The 20,056-nt window shown below is 37.3% G+C and overlaps 1 protein-coding gene across 1 annotated transcript in view; it reads right to left on the reverse strand.

Annotated features, from left to right (window-relative positions):
• The window catches only part of HUWE1 (HECT, UBA and WWE domain containing E3 ubiquitin protein ligase 1), a 1,068,888-nt gene that overhangs the window by 56,746 nt on the left and 992,086 nt on the right, over positions 1 to 20,056 (reverse strand). Inside the window, exon 86 of the mRNA XM_090396304.1 lies at positions 15,348 to 15,437. Coding sequence (XP_090252430.1) covers positions 15,348 to 15,437 — 90 coding nt within the window. The remainder of the gene's footprint in view (positions 1 to 15,347; positions 15,438 to 20,056) is intronic.

Genomic DNA, 20,056 nt, shown 5'->3' on the forward strand with positions numbered 1-20,056 from the left:
TTCCACTTGTTCACCACTCTCCAAGTAAAAAAACCTAGCACTAACACCCTTGCTAATGCCTAGTTTCCATCGATGACCCCTAGTCCTCCTACCACCAGTCACGTTCCCAAAAATATCCCCTGAGTTAAATCTTATAGAAACCCTTCAGTAATTTGAATGTCTCAATCATATCACCCTTTTCCCGCCTATCAACCAATTTCTGCAACCTGTTCTCATAAGGTTCATTCCATAGACCTGCTATCATCTTTCTCACTTGCCTCTGGATCCTCTCAACCTCTTCCCCATCAAGAAGAAACCATGGTGCCCAAATATGGGCACAGTAATCAAGATGGGGTCTTCTCAAGGCTTGATACAGAGGAACAATAACTTGCTTGTCTCTGCTCGTCAGAGTATTCTTCAGTAACCAAGTGATTTGATGTGCTGATTTAGCCACTTTTGCAATGTGCCCTAAACTTCAACTTCCTATCCACCAACATTCAAATCCCTGGCCTCATCAATCTCTTGGAGTACAGTTCCACCAATGTGGTATACTACTGCTAATTTTTCACCCCAAAATGCATAACCTTACATTTTGCCACATTAAATTGACATCCATTTTCCTTAGCCCAGGTCTCCAAACTATCCAAATCATCCTGCAAAATTTTGATATCTTGTGCATTCACTATTGCTCTACCCGACTTTGCATCAACAGCAAACAAATGAACAGTTCCTCTCAGATCCTTTCTTATATCGTTAATGAACAAATTAAATAGCAGTGGTCCAAGAACAGAACCTGCAGCATGCCACTGGTCACAGGCTGTCTTTTGGACTCTACTCCTGAGTAAACTACTCTCTGATATCTCTCCATCTCACCAACACCCTATCCCCATATGCTGCAGTTTACTGATTAGAATTCCAATGTGGTATCCTGTCAAAGGCATTAGCCAGGTCCAGCGAAATCTCTGTAAACCCATTACCCTTATCCAGTTCAGCCATCACTGTGTTATAAAACCTGAGCAAGTTACTGAGGTATGATCTACCCTCCACAAAACCATGCTTCCCCCTATACAGTATCCCATTTTCATCTATCCAATGCCGTATTTTCCTCTTGATTACTTTCTCCAAGACCTTCAACAACAACTCCTGATATGCTGGTCGGTAATTTGCAACAGCAGTCTTGGAACCTCCTTTAAGCAGTGGAATTATTTTGCCCTCTTTCTACCCCCTGGTGCAAACCCAGACCCAAGACTCAAATTAAACAAAATGGTTAAGGGCACTGACAATTCCTTAACCGCTTCACATACGACATGAGCTGGTATACCATCCAATCCCACAGATGTATTCACATTAAGGTTTTGTAATAGACTATTCACCTCCACTTCATCCACCACAATTCCCATATAAGTTGTTGGTTTCTTCATTCTGCAAGCCAGTGGCATTCCTTAAAATCATTCTGCCGTATACATTTTTTCTTTTACTTGCAACATATGGAAAAAACTGTTTGGGATTCTCTTTAGCTTGAATGGCAAATTCCATTTCATAATCTGCTTTTGCTTTTCTTACCATACTCGTTAACCTTCTGCCCTGCGCTTTATACCATTCGTGTGCCTGCAGGTCTCCTTTCTCCTTAAATTCCCTCCACAGTTGTTTCTTTTCATGCAGCTGAAGCTTAACGGTGTTATTCATCCATTTACCCCCTACCTGATTTACTATTCGAACTCTATGTATACAGTCAGCTATTACCTCCTGCAAGCAATCCTTAACCACCTCCCATGCACTATCAACATCCAGCCCTTGCAGTTTTACATGCCATGGCACCGAACCAAGCAATCTCCTAAGCTTGTCCTACTTACCAGCCCAGTAATTCCACATGTAACCTGTCTTAATTGAAAATTCCACACATATAGCCACCTCCCAGGTCAAGACCCTATGATCACGCTCACCCATTGGTGGCAACGTGGTCATATTCATTATCAAATTCTCAGATGCAATTATTAGGTCGAGCACTCTCGAACCCCCTAGTGTTTTCCATTACATGCTGTCACACTTAGTTATCCCTTAATAACAGAATAAAATGCAATGCCTTTCTCCTATGTGTCCTCTCCTCCTTCCAATCAATGTTACCATAGTTGAAATCCCCCATAATAATTACTCTCCTATCACTCACTGCATCTATCTGCTTATGCATACTATCCTCACCATCTATTCCATTACCACCTGGTCTATAGCAGCGCCCAACTGTTTATTTTGTTCTGCTAGTCTCAATCTCACACCAAATAGCCATAAATGTGCTCTTTTCTCTATCCTGCAGTTCACCTTCTATTCTCCTAGGCTGCAGTTCATCAGCTATCATCAATAACACTCCTCCCTCCATTTTATACCCTCTGTCCCTCCTGAACACACTATATCCCACTAACTATACCATCTTCTGTCAGCCATGTTTCACTGATGCCAATAACCCGTGTCCAGGAAGAGTCAACCAAGGCCAAAAAATTCTTTCTTCTTGTTACTAATACTCCTGGCATTAGCATACATGAAATACAGAAGCCCTATCAGATTGGGATAGTTAGTGTAAGGCATCATCTTGATGCCTTACACTAACTATCCCCGTTCAACACACGCTCCTTCATTTTTCTTACACTCCCGATCATACTCTTATTTTTCTTATCATACAATTGCTTTTCATTGGCTGATGTGCTCGGTAAACAATTTTGCAGTTGCTCCAGTGGAATAGTAAGGCAGGTCTTGATAGTGATTATCATCATCTGACTTGCACGTAGCCAGAGACTCATCACCAGAGGTACATACTATTGCTCATTCAACCATGCCTTAAATTGATTCAAAGTTGTTACATTCACAACACACTCAGGCAATGCATTCCTCTCACCAACCACACTCAATACAAAGAATCTGCTCTTCACATCCTCATACAATTTCCAGTGATGGCCTCTTGTTCTACTTCCCTCTCCCATTCTATGAAAAATCTCATTCATGTCAACCTGATAACCCACTGACTAGCTTATATCTCAACCGTATCCCCCACTCCTTCCTCCTATTCATGAGGCTTTGCAACTTACATTCTCTGAATCTGCCTTGTACCCCACATTCCAAAACCACTGAATCCCTTTGTGAATATTCTCTGGAACCTTTCCAACATATCACCATGAAATTCCAGCAACCAAATCTGTACACAATAATCCCTATGAGGCCTGATCAAGGTCTCATAGGGATTATTATTTTCGTTTAGTTGTTCCACTAAGTGTATACTTTGCATCCCATCATTGCTTACCAAATCTCGTTACCTTACATTTTGCAACACTGAACTGACATTTCCACTTACCTACCCATTCATGCAATCTATTTAAGTCCCCCTGTAAGGCCATAGTATCTGCTTGACTCCACATTTTGCATCATCTGCGTATCACTATCACTAGTTAAATCCATCCCAATATGACGAACATACAAACTGAACCACCATGGTCCCAAAACTGACCCTGTGGTACACCACTAGTGACCTTCCTCTTTTGGCATATTGCATCCCATATACAACTTTCTGATATCTGACAGTCACTGATCCAATCCATTCCTATCTATTTCAATTTATTTAACAGTTTGGCATGCGATAGTCTATTAAAAGCTTTTGCAAAATTCAAGTACACCACTGTATATGCATCTCCCATGTCCAAGGTATTTATCACCTTATAGTACATAAGTTAGACAAACATGATCTCCCTTTAACAAACCCATGCTAATAACCCCAGAGAATACTAGTGTTATCAACCCATTTCTGTATCCTACTTCTCACCAATCTCTCCCATACCTTCACAACTCTCTCTCTCTCTCTCTATATATATATATACACACACAGACCAGCCAATAATTTGAAACTACAACCTTGTCACCACCTTTATGCCTTGGAACCTGTGCTGTTGTAAGACTTTTATTAAACACATGCCCATGCTATTCCCAATTCCCTGGAACATTCCTTAAGAAGTGTGATGATATGTCATCAAATCCTATTGTCCTACTAACATGAAAGTTATTTATTTCCTCAAATACATCCTGATCACTCACAATTAAGCCATCCCTTCCTATATCCTCTACACTTAATTTCCTCATGATTCCACCCTGATCAGGACGAAACACCTTTATAAATTGATCACTGAATACCTCAACAATGTCTTCTGCAGCAGATGGTTTTACCATTCTACCATAAACATCTTACGATGATCATTCTTCCCTCTACTTGCCACATATCTATAAAAAAAAAAAAAAACTAGGGTTTTCTTTGCCTAATTTGTCAATTTCTGCTCATACTGCACTTTTGTTTTCCTTACTGAGTCATTCTCCTCGCTTGTTCTTTATACTCTTCATGTAACTTTTTATTACCATTATCTTCAAAGTACAGTGGTATCTCGACTTATGAACTTAATTCGTTCCTGACAAGATACGAACCTTGATCGGTTCGTATCTTGAAACCCAATTTTCCATTATATCTTATGGAAAATCAATTAATCTGTTCCCAAATTCAAAAAAAAAAAAAAAAAAAAAACTGTTCTAAACTAAATGAAGAAAATGCAAAGAAATGGAGTGAGGAGCATTTTTACACTGCACCTTTGGTTTTACATGATTAGTATGAAAATCATCTTCCATTAAATTGTAAAAAAAACCAATTTTCTTGTGGTTCAGGAGTTTTTCATTTGTTGTCATCAGTTGCTTCTTTTTGTCTCTTAAGTGAGGGAGGTTAAAAAAAAACCTATCCAACGTTGACTGAATCTGTCGTTTCCTTAACACCCTTCTAAAGTGATTAATGCCATTGTCATTGAAGATATTGGTGGCTCTAGAAACACCTTAATTTGGATGCCACTTGTTAACCAATTCTTGCAATTCGCCCCAGTGCGGCAAGATTTTTTTTTTTTGTCACTTGTTGGAATTGCTTCCTTTTTGCTGCTGTCTTCTGCTTTTCCTCCTCATCCATTTCTTTTTCCTGCTCTCTTCTTAACTCTTGTAGCTCTTCAGTGGGCAGCTCAGCGTTGTGCTCCTCTACGACTAATTCATCAATTCCAAATGCATGGTCTTGCTCAGGGAGACAACTGTATCTACAATGTCAATTTTGCTTTCGGATCCTTCCGATGTAGTTCCTCGGATACAGTCGGGCCATAACTTTTTCCAGGCTGATTTTATAGTTCTCACAGAAACAGCTTCCCATGCCTGACTAATAAGATGCAAACAATGAATATTGAAGTGATTCTTCCAGAATTCCCCAAGGGTTAATTCTGTGATAATTTCGAAACCTCTTTGGAAAAGAGCTTTGATATAAAACTTAATTTTGATGAAATTAAACTCTTCATCCAAATCTTCCAACTGTGGTGGATGTGCTGGAGATTGTCCATTATAAAAACTTTCTCAGGCAGATCCATTTCTTGTAGATACTGTTTCACTGTGGGAGTAAAGACATCTGTCATCCACTCAAATAAGAATTGCCCGGTTACGCAGGCTCTGCTGTTATCTCTCTATATAACGCTAAGTTTGTGCCTGTTAACTTTCTGCATTTTAAAGACTCTAGGATTTTCAGAGTGGTAAACCAACCAAGGTTTTATCTTCAGGTCACCACTGGCATTGACACAAAAAAGGAAAGTTAGTCTGACTTTCATTGGCTCGTGTCTTAGTAATGCCATTTCTCTCCTTAGTGATGAATGTCCTCTTAGGCATTTTCTTCCAGAAAAGCCCAGTTTCATTGCAGTTGAAAACCTGTTCTGGTCTGTAACCTTCTGACTCCATCAGTTTCTGAAATTCCTTCTCGAACCTTTCAGCGGCTTCTTTGTCAGCACTAGCACCTTCATGTCTAACACCACCATGAATGAATACCGGTTTTATACTTGAATTTCTCAACGATCCTTTGCTAGCTTTAAACTCTTCACCGATGCCTTTGCTACTGCTAGTGGATGGCAACTTCTGCGAAAGATCTTTGTAAATAGTTTGGGCTTGTAAACAGATCGTGTTTTGAGATACACTATCTCCTTTCAGTTGCATGTCATTAATCCAGACGAGTAGTAGTTTCCATTTCTTCGAGATGACACGGTAGATACTCCTTTGGCCACATCCAGCTCCTTATAAAAATATGCTTTCTTGACAATTGTAGCAATGGTGGATTTGGACAAGTCACATTGCTTGCACAGGTCACTTTGCCTGACTCCTTTCTCATATTTTTCCACAATCTCTTAATTTCTATTGCGATTTGCATCTTCTCTTCTTTCTTAGTTTTATTTGGTCCCGTGTTGAAAATAATACGCTGATCAGTAAAATGACACTTATCTGGTAGATTTAGAAAATAAACTTATTAGAAAATAAGTCTATTTAGAAAAGAAAATTATTGTTTGACACCTCCAGGGAATCCAAAGACTCATCGAGGGAGAGTGTGCCAACAGCATCGAACGATTGGTCCCCTTCCAACTACTAACCGCGCTCAAACTTACTTATCTGAGCCATTAGTAGCAGAGGCTCTACCAATCGACCAACCTTTGCCGGCAAAAACAGTGTTTGTTTACACAAATATTCAAATAGATACACAAAAAAAGCAAATATGTGTAGCGTTCATCACATTTCAAATAAATACGACGTAGTAGCAACAATCATTACACTAGAGACGGTTCAGCATGCGATCAGCTAAACGTGCATAAAAAAGTATAATGTAAGACAGGCTTTCGTTCATTTGAAAAGAAAAGCATCATAGTTCGTATCTAGAGGTCAAAATGGGATATGAAAAAAGTTCGTATCTAGAGCTATTCGTAAGTCAAGGTACCACTGTACTACCTTTTTCTTCCAGATTTTATGTTTAAGCTCTTCATTCAACCATTTTACATCTGGCCTTCGGAATACATTCATACACTGATGCTGTTATGCATTTCTTTGTCAGTTCCCAATATAATTCCCTCACTTCTTGTCCTTTCTATCCTCATGAAAAATACTGTATTTTTCCATTTCTATTCCTATTAGAATATCATCTTCATTCAACCACGTTTCACTTATTCCAGTGATTTTGGGCAAATAAACTCAATCAGTGAAAACATTTCATCTCCCTTATTTCTAATTCGCATTACAGTAATTCATTTTTAGGTCTATATAACCAGTCCTATGCAAGCCACTTGGTTATGATTTTAACCACTACACTGTTATCCTTCATTTTCTCAACATCTTGATATTCACACTCGCATACTCCTTATGTCAACTAAAATCATAATTTCCCCACAATTACCTCTTGCTCATTTTTTTCATGTCCAATGCCTGAATTATCATACTCATTCTCCCTCCTGGATAGCACACATTGACTCTCTCTCATTAGCTAATCTTCTATGGAATCTCCATGTACTGCTATCCTTTCAGAATATCTATCTTTTCAGTCTGTTTTGCATTCATTCTTTTGTTGTCTAATAATATATATATATATATATATATCACATAATCACACTTCCTACAAATCCATACAAATCCATTCATTCTCTCTCTTGCTCTCCACAAACATATCTCTTACACTCTGCCATGCATACACATTACACTTACGACATCAAATCATTTTTGAAAAGTCTATGTCATTAATGATACTCGATTTTTGCAGCATTCGGCTAACCATACCAATCTATGTGTGTAGTTGATTTTGTAAGTACTGTCATTGTGTTATATTTAAAAAAGGAAATTTCAACTAATCACACTTTGTTATCAAAAATAAATAGTATGATACTAAAATTCATGATATTACCAATTATCACTCAAAATAGCACTTCTCTTTCCGGAGCACTTTCTAACAATACACAACTTATGGCCCTCTAGCAGCCAAAAAAATAAATAAAATAACAAGGACATAGCAGGTAACATCTCTTTTGAGTAAAATTTGTGATATATTTATCATTTATCTATAAGAAGTGCAGTAAGGAAGACCCTAAGAATTAGAATGGAATAAATGTCATGTTTGATATATTTATCATTTATCTATAAGAAGTGCAGTAAGGAAGACCCTAAGAATTAGAATGGAATAAATGTCATGTTTGATTTGTAAGATATTTTTCTAAATTATGAGGGATAGAAAAGAATTCAAGGTATATTATTAATCATATCAAAATAATGGTCTGGTTTTATAGCAGGAAGATCTTGTGTGTGATAGCTGTACTGAAATTTATATGTTCCACAAAAAAAAAAAAAAAAAAAAAATAATAATAATAATAAATAAATAAAATAAAGTTAAAAATGTATTACTTTTATAAAGGTGTTAGGATTTATTTATTTTTATTTTTTTATTTTTATTTTTTTTTAAATGTCATGAGCAATTCATTTCGAGATATTTTAATTTTGGCTACTGAAGTCTTGCACAGATATAATTATCAGAGCTTGCATTGTTTGTATCAAGACAAATGTTTAAAACAATTCATTATATTGTCACTTATGAGAGATGCAAAAGTTGCTGCTGTAATTCATGTTTGGAAGTACTTGAATTTACTTCAGCAAGTAAATCCTATGAAAGAAGGAACTGTTATAATTTTACTTTCATATTGAAATTATAACCAAATGACTTTCTTGCACTATGAAAAGAGTTTGTCAGCATTTCAAGCAAACCACTAGGACTAGTAGTTGAAATGCACAATGATGGTCTGGAGTGGAAGATGCTCTACTTTATTTCTAAGCATAAGCCAGATTGAGAAGAACATTAACAGGTGTTGCTAAGTTTCAGTTGTTCAGAAAGAAAAAGAGAATGCAGCAGAAGATTTGTGGAGTTTCTGTGTCTTCAATATATGAAGACTGGAAGAGAGGAAATCCTGTAAAAAGAGATGGTAGTTATTAATCCACATAAGATTTATTCAGTAAAAATTGAAAAAGGCTGCCTATTTCTGTATGAAGATTTCACATAGAAATGGGTGCAATAAAGTTTGTTGTGTTTATTATTTTCAGCCTGATTAGAAACTATTGACATGGTTTTAGTTGTTTTCTCAATGAAATATCACAAAACTTTCATTTAGAAATTTATTCAGTTGAGTTTGCTGAAACTTTCATATAGAAAAGTGAATCAGGTTATCTGAAGTGTTTTGGATGAAGATAACATATAATATACTGTGTTCTATAAGTTAAGATGTAGGAAGAATTTGAATCATGTTGATGCTTTACAAGAAGAGTAGTTTGTGTTAGTTTTTTTTTCTACACGAATTCAAGAATGAATGAAAGTTCTGAAGGCCATCCCAGAAGTTTTGTCCATAAAGAATAATAATTATTAGATTATGTAACTGAAACCGAGAATATTAGGAAAGAACATGCATTGTTAGCATTTAGGAATGTGTTAGCAGGACTAATTTCAGGTGATTTGGTCACTTAAACAGAATGGGAGAGGAAAGATTAGCAAAACAAGTGTTCTTTGCCAGGTTGGCAGGGAAAAGACCAAGATGTAGATCGATTGATACAGTATAAAGCACCTTAAAAGACAGAAATAAAAGATCTTGACAAAAGAGGACTATTTTCTTTTGGTTACAACCAAAATAAAAAAACCTTTAAGTGTCTGAAGACAAAATCTCTTAAGGAATTAAATGGTTAAACAGGTCAAATTTCAGAAGACAAGTATATACAGGGTGTTCGGGATAAATTTGACATATTTATAATTAATTATATTTTTCCGTAAGTTACATGTATTAACACACACTTCTCTTCATTTAAAAGTGTGGACCCTTCTTCATTCATATACAAGATGTCAGAAAGGATGGATAGCTGGAACCCACCTGAATCATGGAAGAGAATAACTTGTATCATGATGATTCGTGCCCGCCATCAAAATAAGGATATTACGACTGCTGCCCAATGCTCCCTGAATACAGTAAAAACAATCAGGCATGAACTAGAGACTTGCAATGGTGACTACGAGGATGTAGCAAGAAGAAAGATCCCTAGCAGACGATCTGATTGCGTTCGTACAGCAGAATTCCTCGCATATCTGCAGGAACAGGTGTTGAAGAACCCTGGCATTGGAATTCGGGCTTTGTTCGTGGAGTTGCTAACTGTAGTCAAGCCCTGGATAACAAGGGTAGCCAATGGTAGGCCGTATGTATGGCAGCAGGATTCGGCCCCTTGCCACACGTCTGGGAAAAGTCAAAAATGGTTGTCTGAAAATTTCTACGACTTCACCAGTCCAAATGTTTGGCCTCCAAACTTCCCAGACCTTAACCCCATGGATTATTTTGTATGGGGCGCAGTTGAAAAAGACACCAATCGCACTTCCAGTAATACAAAAGCCCAGTTAATGGATAAAATTAAAACAGTTTTTGCGGCCCTTCCCAGGGAGACTGTAGCATCAGCTTGTTCGAGGTTCCGAAGCAGAATTGAAGCTGTGATCGATGCTAATGGTGGTTATTTTGAGTAAATCTTGTTGATAGTATTGTAATTAACTCTGCCTGTAATGTTTTTTTGTCAATTCATTAAATTTAATAGATACAAAGAAGATTTTCTTTTTCCTTACGAAACTGTCAAATTTATCCCGAACACCCTGTATATTATCTGGGATATATATGTGTACAAATTTAATTTGTAGTTTGGTTTCTGATAATTTCTTTTTATTCTGAAGCTAAGAGTTACCCCATTTGAAGTTGAGGGAGCAATACTCCCCTACTTGCTCTCTTTCTCTCTCTCTCTCACACACGCGCGCGCGGTGCAGGCAACAAGATTAATAATAATAATCAGATAATTACTTATCTGACAGACAGGATTCCCTTACCAAAATATGAATTACAGTGATAAATTTTGTATCATTTGTGACAACGTAATGTTTTTCTAAAACAATTGTCTTGATACAAAGGGCACAAACATTTCAAAAACTTAGAGCACTCGTACCAAATTATAACTATGCTTTAATATGTAACTTAATAGATTTATTCTCCTTTGGGTCCTCTCAGACAGAATATCAAAAGGAAGATCTTGTGTGCTTTTGATATTCTTAGCATTTTCAGTCAACAAACAAACCTCATGACTTCCTTATTCAAAGGAAACAAATTATGTGAATGTTTAGCAAAGCATTTGAATGAAAGAATGAAATAACACCAGATGAATAAATAAATTTCACCACCCAAAAACAATATGAAACAAATTACTAGAAATTGCTCTGGAGACAAATAAGCAACTCATCAAAAACAGCAACAGAAAAATCAGGACAGAATATTTCTGTGTGGCAGTTTTCAATTTTATGTCATTATCCAAATACTGAATGTCATCCTTTAACTTTTTTCCTTAAAAGTATGAAAAAATAATTTACAAGATAGCTATTCAATTTTGGCATCCATTAAATTTAAAGGTACTGAATCTGCCAGACTTACAAGGCTGAACTAAAAAAGATTTAGAATTCTTCACTTAAAACTGTGCACAACATGTAAAGGCTGTGAACCTTTATATGAGCTGCTCAGATATGTTGGAGATTTTAGCAAGCCTACAGAAAACAATATCTAGATATACAGGGTGTTCGGGATAAATTTGACAGTTTCGTAAGGAAAAAGAAAATCTTCTTTGTATCTATTAAATTTAATGAATTGACAAAAAAACATTACAGGCAGAGTTAATTACAATACTATCAACAAGATTTACTCAAAATAACCACCATTAGCATCGATCACAGCTTCAATTCTGCTTCGGAACCTCGAACAAGCTGATGCTACAGTCTCCCTGGGAAGGGCCGCAAAAACTGTTTTAATTTTATCCATTAACTGGGCTTTTGTATTACTGGAAGTGCGATTGGTGTCTTTTTCAACTGCGCCCCATACAAAATAATCCATGGGGTTAAGGTCTGGGGAGTTTGGAGGCCAAACATTTGGACTGGTGAAGTCGTAGAAATTTTCAGACAACCATTTTTGACTTTTCCCAGAGGTGTGGCAAGGGGCCGAATCCTGCTGCCATACATACGGCCTACCATTGGCTACCCTTGTTATCCAGGGCTTGACTACAGTTAGCAACTCCACGAACAAAGCCCGAATTCCAATGCCAGGGTTCTTCAACACCTGTTCCTGCAGATTTGCGAGGAATTCTGCTGTACGAACGCAATCAGATCGTCTGCTAGGGATCTTTCTTCTTGCTACATCCTCGTAGTCACCATTGCAAGTCTCTAGTTCATGCCTGATTGTTTTTACTGTATTCAGGGAGCATTGGGCAGCAGTCGTAATATCCTTATTTTGATGGCGGGCACGAATCATCATGATACAAGTTATTCTCTTCCATGATTCAGGTGGGTTCCAGCTATCCATCCTTTCTGACATCTTGTATATGAATGAAGAAGGGTCCAAACTTTTAAATGAAGAGAAGTGTGTGTTAATACATGTAACTTACGGAAAAATATAATTAATTATAAATATGTCAAATTTATCCCGAACACCCTGTACAACCTAGTTCTACATATCTAGTGCAAATATTTAATTCCACCCATTTGCTTTTCATGTCGTGTTCTTTCCCCATTAATACAACTCACATTTCCTTTTTCACAAGAAGTTACTGTAACTGTAGTTCTAAAATTAACTTCAAAATTTCATCCTTTTGAAAACATAATTAAAGTACTTTTAAAGGTTTCATAGTCTGAAGCTAATCTTAACCATCTGAAACTCTGGACAAAGTTTTTAGCTTTGACTTGAAGTTTACACTTCAAAACTATTTACCAATTTTCCTGATTCTAAACAATTCTTCAACCAGTTTCATTAGAATCACCATTAAAGTTCAGTATAGCACAACTCAAGTTAACATATTTTGCAATTTTTCAAAATGCAACAAAAATCCAGAACTTTCACTTATTATACTTGAATTATTATTCATTTTCTAAATCATTTAAATATATCAATACCAACAAAATCTACTTTTAAGACTTAATATTCCCTTATTAATCCTGTCGTAACTGCATTCTCCTCCCTTTTTCTTGTGCATGGAATTTTATCATTTGCACAATTAGTCTATTCCCTGAACTCTAAGTTGAAGGAGCACTCTGTTACTTTTTTTCTCAGATAAGGAAAAGTAAGAGAGTGCTGTATTGAAATTCAGATTTCCCACACTTGTACAAATAATATATTTTCCTTAGAGAAAATATCCCAAGGGACTGCAAGCAGCAATGCTGTAATTACATCAGTGTTGTAAACATTAAAATGTTTAATACAGGAAAAATTTTAATTACCTAAGAAAATTGTTGTAAACATATAAACATTGCAACCTGAAAGCCAATTGGTTAAAACCAAGTATCTCGTAGTTGGAAATGATAGTGCAATATATCTTGAATTCAAAGTATGAATGAAAGTCAGTGGATTTCTTCAAGTATCTGAGCTACAAGATGGATAAGTCTAGCCAATGTGAAGTGGATATAACATTTTGAGCAGGATGGGCATGAGCAGCTATTAGAACCATGAATGGCATTTCATGGAATCAAAACATTGCAAGGAAAAGCTAAGTCAAGTTGCTGTACTAGATGATTTCAGTGAGTACTAAACCTTCACTAACAGCGAAAGGAAATAAAGAGATGTCATAGAGATTAATTCAGATGAAGAAAGGATGGCTCAGTGAGAATTATCAGTTGTTCAGTTCTTACTCCTTTCTGTGGAGAAAGGAACCAAAAGCTATGTAGAAAGGAGACCATTATGACTTGCAGTCTCTAGTCTTTGATATGATTTTATTTCTTCCCCAATTCTCACAACCTATTTTATTTCCCATCTGCAATTTGATATTCTGAATTATGAAGAAGAGCCATCATGAAAATTTTCTACCTCCATATTTAAGCATTTTTTTTATTACATATCTATCCTTGCTCCATTCCATGTTTTAGGTTTCTGATAGATTTTTCTGCAATCAGTTTTGATATATATATATATATATATATATATATATATCAAAACTGATATATATATATATATATTAAAATATATAATAAAAAAGCTTTAATGACTGTTACCGAGAGATAAAAAGATGACACGATATATTTAAAAAGATTTTACTAGTTTCATTGAATAGATCAACATCCTCAGGTATCACAATCAAATAAGTATATAAAAAATTACAGAGACTTAAAATTGTAATAACAGAACAAGTATAAAAAGACAGTAGCGTGTTTGAAAAACAAATGCGAGTATGAGTTCCAAACAAACGTATACTACGTGCTGTCGCGAGTGCACCAGTACTGAACAGAAGCAAGGTGTGTGTCAGAGAGATGAACTCCGTTTTCTTAAAAAAAACTTTTATTAACAATGGTTTCTCTCCACAGAAAATTGACAAATTTCTTTCCCCCAGGCACTCAACTACTTCTGAAGATCCCTCTTCCCCAAGAGCCTTCATCTCCTTGCCTTACATCAGCTCTCTTTCACCAAAACTGGCCAAGATTCTCAAGAAATTTAACTTCAAAACTTGCTTCACTATGCTTCCAAAACTTCGTTCATTACTTAGCAAACATAAACAGAAACATCTTCCTACTCAGTTTCCAGGAGTGTACAAGATTTTGTGTGATTGTGGAAAGCCATACTATGGACAGACTGCTAAATCCATCCTTCTACGTTTGGATGAACACTGTAGAGATATCTCCTATAACAGGACTAGAAATAGCGCTCTCTCTAGTCACGTTCTCTTTTCAGCTAACTCAGACGAAGGCCGCCAACACATTGTAAACTGGACTCAAACTTCTAACACCCATGCGTGCTACGATGAACTCGAAAGAAAGATTGTTGAATCTAGGGAAATTTCTCTAGCTTCCTCTCATATCAACAACAGCCTGAGTGACAATCTCTCTGATGCACACCTTGCTTCTGTTCGGTACTGGCACACTCGCGACAGCGTGTAGTATACGTTTGTTTGGAACTCATACTCTCATTTGTTTTTCAAACACGCTACTGTCTTTTTATACTTGTTCTGTTATTACAATTTTAAGTCTCTGTAATTTTTTATATACTTATTTGATTGTGATACCTGAGGATGTTGATCTATTCAATGAAACTAGTAAAATCTTTTTAAATATATCTTGTCATCTTTTTATCTCTCGGTAACAGTCATTAAAGCTTTTTTATAATATTCCAACCAAGTAAAAATGAATTTTGAAGAAAAAAAAAAAAAAAAAAAAAAAATATATATATATATATATATATATACACACACACACATATATACACACACACACACACACACACTCCTGACTGAATCTTTATCAGTACTTCATGGTTCTGTCTTGATTTCAGCAATTTTTAGGATAATTACTCCAGAATATCCATATCTTCAGATTTATGAGTTTGTTTATAGTTTTCCTTCTCTTACATCTTACATTTCTACAGCTTCCAGAACATTTTCCATCTTCATGAATTCATAGTTGATTATAGCTGCACTCTAACATGCTGACTTACCTGCCCAAATCTATTGATATAATTTCTTCTTTTCTAGGACTACCTTTTTCATTCTCTTTGGTCCATTTTTCTTCCAGGAAATCACACTGACTAAAATTAATATATTTTCAGATTTTGCCACTAAGTCTCTAAAACATGAATGAGTTTAAAAAACAAACAAAAATCCCCCCCCCCCCCAAATAATATTTGAGTCTCCAGTTCATCTGAGTGCTGCTCAACCTGAACTCGTTTTTTAAACTCCAGTACATTTCTTTTAAATGTGATACTCATTCAAATTTTTTGCAACATTTCAGTATGATAGGATTATTTATTTCCTTTTTTCATTATCAGCTGCATTTTCTAATGGCATCGAAATTTTCTCTACTTCTTTCAAACTAATTGCTCTATAAGATCATAAGCACAAATAAGTCTTTCTATCCACTTTCCCATTTTGTAAATAACATTTACACATATGCATTAAAAATATAACAACTGGCACCATTCGTATACTGAAAATGTTTGCTTATTCTAATTCTCTAAAGTTTTTTTCAAATAATACAACTACAATATATTCAAAAATGTGTAGATTGTAAACAAAGGGTAATTACATGACACACACACACTATTCTAGCTGGAAAACAAAAACACAATCACATTTGGTGATAACAGATGGATAGGTAACCGATTTCCTCTATTCTTGAAAAGTAATTGACACTACTTACAAAATGTGAAGCCTGATGGCTATTAATACTATCATCATATGAAAAACCTTTCATAATAATAAAGAATATTTACTTTATAGCTGTATGTACATTTTTGAATGGTTAAACACAAGCTTCTTTCATGCAGCAGAAAGTAGCATGGCAATTTTGAAGAATGATAAAAGAAAGAAAACCCTCAAACAATGGCCAATGTTATCAGATGTTATTCTTTTTTTTTTTTTTTTTTTTTTTTAATAAGTTGATAAAAAAAAAATTAACACATAGTCCCCCCCCACCCCCCCCCCCCCCCACCCCCCCCCCCCCCCACCCCCCCCCCCCCCCACCCCCCCCCCCCCCCACCCCCCCCCCCCCCCACCCCCCCCCCCCCCCACCCCCCCCCCCCCCCACCCCCCCCCCCCCCCACCCCCCCCCCCCCCCACCCCCCCCCCCCCCCACCCCCCCCCCCCCCCACCCCCCCCCCCCCCCACCCCCCCCCCCCCCCACCCCCCCCCCCCCCCACCCCCCCCCCCCCCCACCCCCCCCCCCCCCCACCCCCCCCCCCCCCCACCCCCCCCCCCCCCCACCCCCCCCCCCCCCCACCCCCCCCCCCCCCCACCCCCCCCCCCCCCCACCCCCCCCCCCCCCCACCCCCCCCCCCCCCCACCCCCCCCCCCCCCCACCCCCCCCCCCCCCCACCCCCCCCCCCCCCCACCCCCCCCCCCCCCCACCCCCCCCCCCCCCCACCCCCCCCCCCCCCCACCCCCCCCCCCCCCCACCCCCCCCCCATGTCTCCACTCCATTGACTGGTGTTTGGTTTCTGGGTCATAGTGATGAAGCCATGTTTCATTAACAGTCACATCACAATATCAGCCAAAAAATTTGCACCTGATTTCTCAAAAATCCCTTCAGACGACAGCATACATTCTCTCTTTTGGTCAGCATTCAAACATTTAGGGACCCACTTTGCTGAGAGCTTCTGCATATCCAGATGTTGGTGGATAATGATCCCAACTCCTTCCTTGGATATCCCCAGAATCTTTGCAATGCTTCTGGCTGGTATTCGTCTATCATCAAGGATCATGGCATGCACTGCATCGATGCTTTCAATGACTTCGGGGCATCTGTTGTCTCAGGATGCTCAGTTTTAAACTTGGCCATCCATCTGTCAACTGTTGGATATGCTGTGGCACAGTCCCCTAAAGTCTCACACAAAGTTTGGCGACTCTCAGTTGCAGACTTTTTGTGCAGCACAAAAAACTTGATGGCTTGCACCTTTGTGTCTTCGAATTTCTTCTAAACCTTTGACATGTCATCTTTTTATACATATTGCCAAAGAAAAAGAACAAATTATTTCAATTTGATGAAGCATGGGGATTAAAGGGTTTTAAAATATGTTCTTTCTTTCTTGTGGTTATATCAATTGCTTTAATAATTTTATTTTTGTTCTAAGTGTTTATCAGAACTTGTCACTCACCCCCATCCACTACTGGAGATAGATATGAGGAGGAGCATGTATACAATTCTTACATTTTTTTCTTTTTTTGTCTAGGCACCACACATACTTCAAAATGAGATGATTTAGTGACAAAGTCTTTCTGTTAAAACAGAGCATAAAGTGTCTAATATTACATAAACTCATTTGATAATTACAAAATATGTTAGCTCTATATGTATATATATATATATGTATATATATATATAAAATCATTCTTTTAGATAAGCTTATACATTGGTAACATATGACTATTAAATTCAGAAAATTACAATGTATAATAAATATTAATTAAAAGAAAACTTGAATCAATAATTCCTATATTTCAGCAATGTTACATTGCCATCTTTATGGGAACATAAAACTATGATATGTGCATGCAGGTACTAACAACAAGCAAATGAGGCTGAAGAGAGTAACTAACGTTGTTCCTAGATTCCTAAAGGTGCTCCCTAGTGGGCTAAATTGGATTGTATTGGCTGTTGGGCTGAAGTTCTCATGATGCAAGCTTCCCAAATTTGGGGCAGTCTCATGCACCCAAATTTGTTGACATTTGGAAAGTTTTTCAGATTCCATTAACAATCTTTCGTATTTATATTTGCTGCAGGGTAGTAAAGTGGCTTTCTTCCAGCGTATTCTGTGCCAGTACCCAGAATAGCTGTATTGGAGAAACTGGATGTAGTTTTTGTGTTTAGATATCCTAATATTAGCTGCCCTGCCTTTTTGGCCATAGTAGGAAGTTTACAGCTCCAAGGGACCTGGTATACTCCAGCAGGTAAGTCTAGGGGAAGTGACTGGTATTTGGTGGAGTGGAGCAATTAAGGGATGCCAGTTTCTTATATATGTAAGGAATGGTGATAGATCTATCACCATTCCTTACATTTATTCCTGGATTTTGGGGGATTGTAGCCATTGGCTAAGAACATGTTAAGGATGTGGTTTAGTTCAGTGGCTAGGACACTGTCACCTGAACAGATTAATTTTGCCCTGTTATATAGGGTTTTTACAACCAGTATTGCTGCATGTGTGTGTGTGTGGGGGGGAGTTGCTGGTGAATGTATCTGCCTGTATGGGTTAGTTTTCTGAAAACAGAGAAAGCCAAGGATCCATCAGGCTGGTGTGTAATCAGAGTGTCTAAGAAAAGAAGACTGTTGTTTTTTCTTTTTCCAAGATGAACTGGATTCTGGGGTGCTGGTTGTTTATGTGTGTTAAGAAGATGTGGAGTGTATCTGAGCCATGTGGCCAAATAGGGAACACATCATCCACGCAGTGTAGCCAAACAGTGGTTTTTGTGGGGCTGAGTTTAAGGCTTTTTCCTTCAAAAAGTCTCCATAAAGATCATATTCAATAGGGAGGGAGGTAGACCGATCTAACAATAAAGAAGTTTATCTGTATGGTTGAAAACCACAGGCATTTTCCTTATCTGGTTTAGTGATAAATAGACAGAATGGCTATATTATGATAGCCATTCTGTCTATTTCCGAGAATGGTTATCACAATATAGATGTTCTGGGCTTTGGACCATGCTCTGGATACTTGCCACAGAATACGATGGAAGAAAGCCACTTTACACTGCAGCAAATATAAATATGAAAGATTGTTCATGGAATCAATCTCAGCTCTAAAAAACTTCCCAAACCTCAATAAATTTGGGTGGATAGTGTGCCCCAAATTTGGGAAGCTTGCATCATGAGAACTTCAGCCCAACAGCCAAGACAACCCAATTTAGCCCGCTAGGGGGCACCTAAAGGAGCAACGTTAGTTACCATCTTCGGCCTCTTTGCTCATTGTTAGTGCCTGCATGCATATATCATAGTTTTATGTTCCCATGAAGATGGGAATGTAACATTACTGAAATATAGGAAGTATTGATGAAAGTTTTCTTTTAATTAATATTTAGTATACTTTGTAATTTCCTGAAATAATTTAAATCATGATTTTCAATTATTTTACAACATATTCGAAGATTTATTGAATTGACGGTGATAAAAATATTTAATTACAAAATATATGAAAAACTATGTAGCAGTCAACTTGAAATATATGAATTTATTGAGGAATGAATAAGCTTTACTAATTTTTCTATCATACCATTTTAATAGTTAAACCATTACATGCATGCATGCATGCATGCAGACAGACACACACCTTATGTTGATACATGAGAGGTCGAGAGATGTATAAGCACATCAATGTGGTGCGTGGAGTGCCAATGAGGACTGAGACAAAAGTTTTTTTTTTTTTTTTTTGAAGAGTTGCAGGTTGTAGTCTGATAATACTTCATGAGGATAAAAGACAACTATATAAATTCACATGAAGAGAGCAAGCACACACACACAGCAAAACAAAATCAATGCTGATATTGATACTATCAAATTGGTCCAAGATTAAAGTGTACAAAGCATTTAATCTGAAGAGAATGACTAATAATTAATATGGAATGGATAAAAAAGAACAGCCCAATGAAAACAAAACAAACAACAACAAAAATGCACTAAAGTTTGAATATTGAAGAATTGTTGTATTTGGCAGGTCAG

This window comes from Typopeltis vanoorti, chromosome 1, assembly GCF_054136105.1.
Source record: "Typopeltis vanoorti isolate ZY-2024b chromosome 1, IOZ_Tvanoo_1.0, whole genome shotgun sequence".
In the NCBI taxonomy this organism is placed as follows: Eukaryota; Metazoa; Arthropoda; class Arachnida; order Uropygi; family Thelyphonidae; genus Typopeltis; species Typopeltis vanoorti.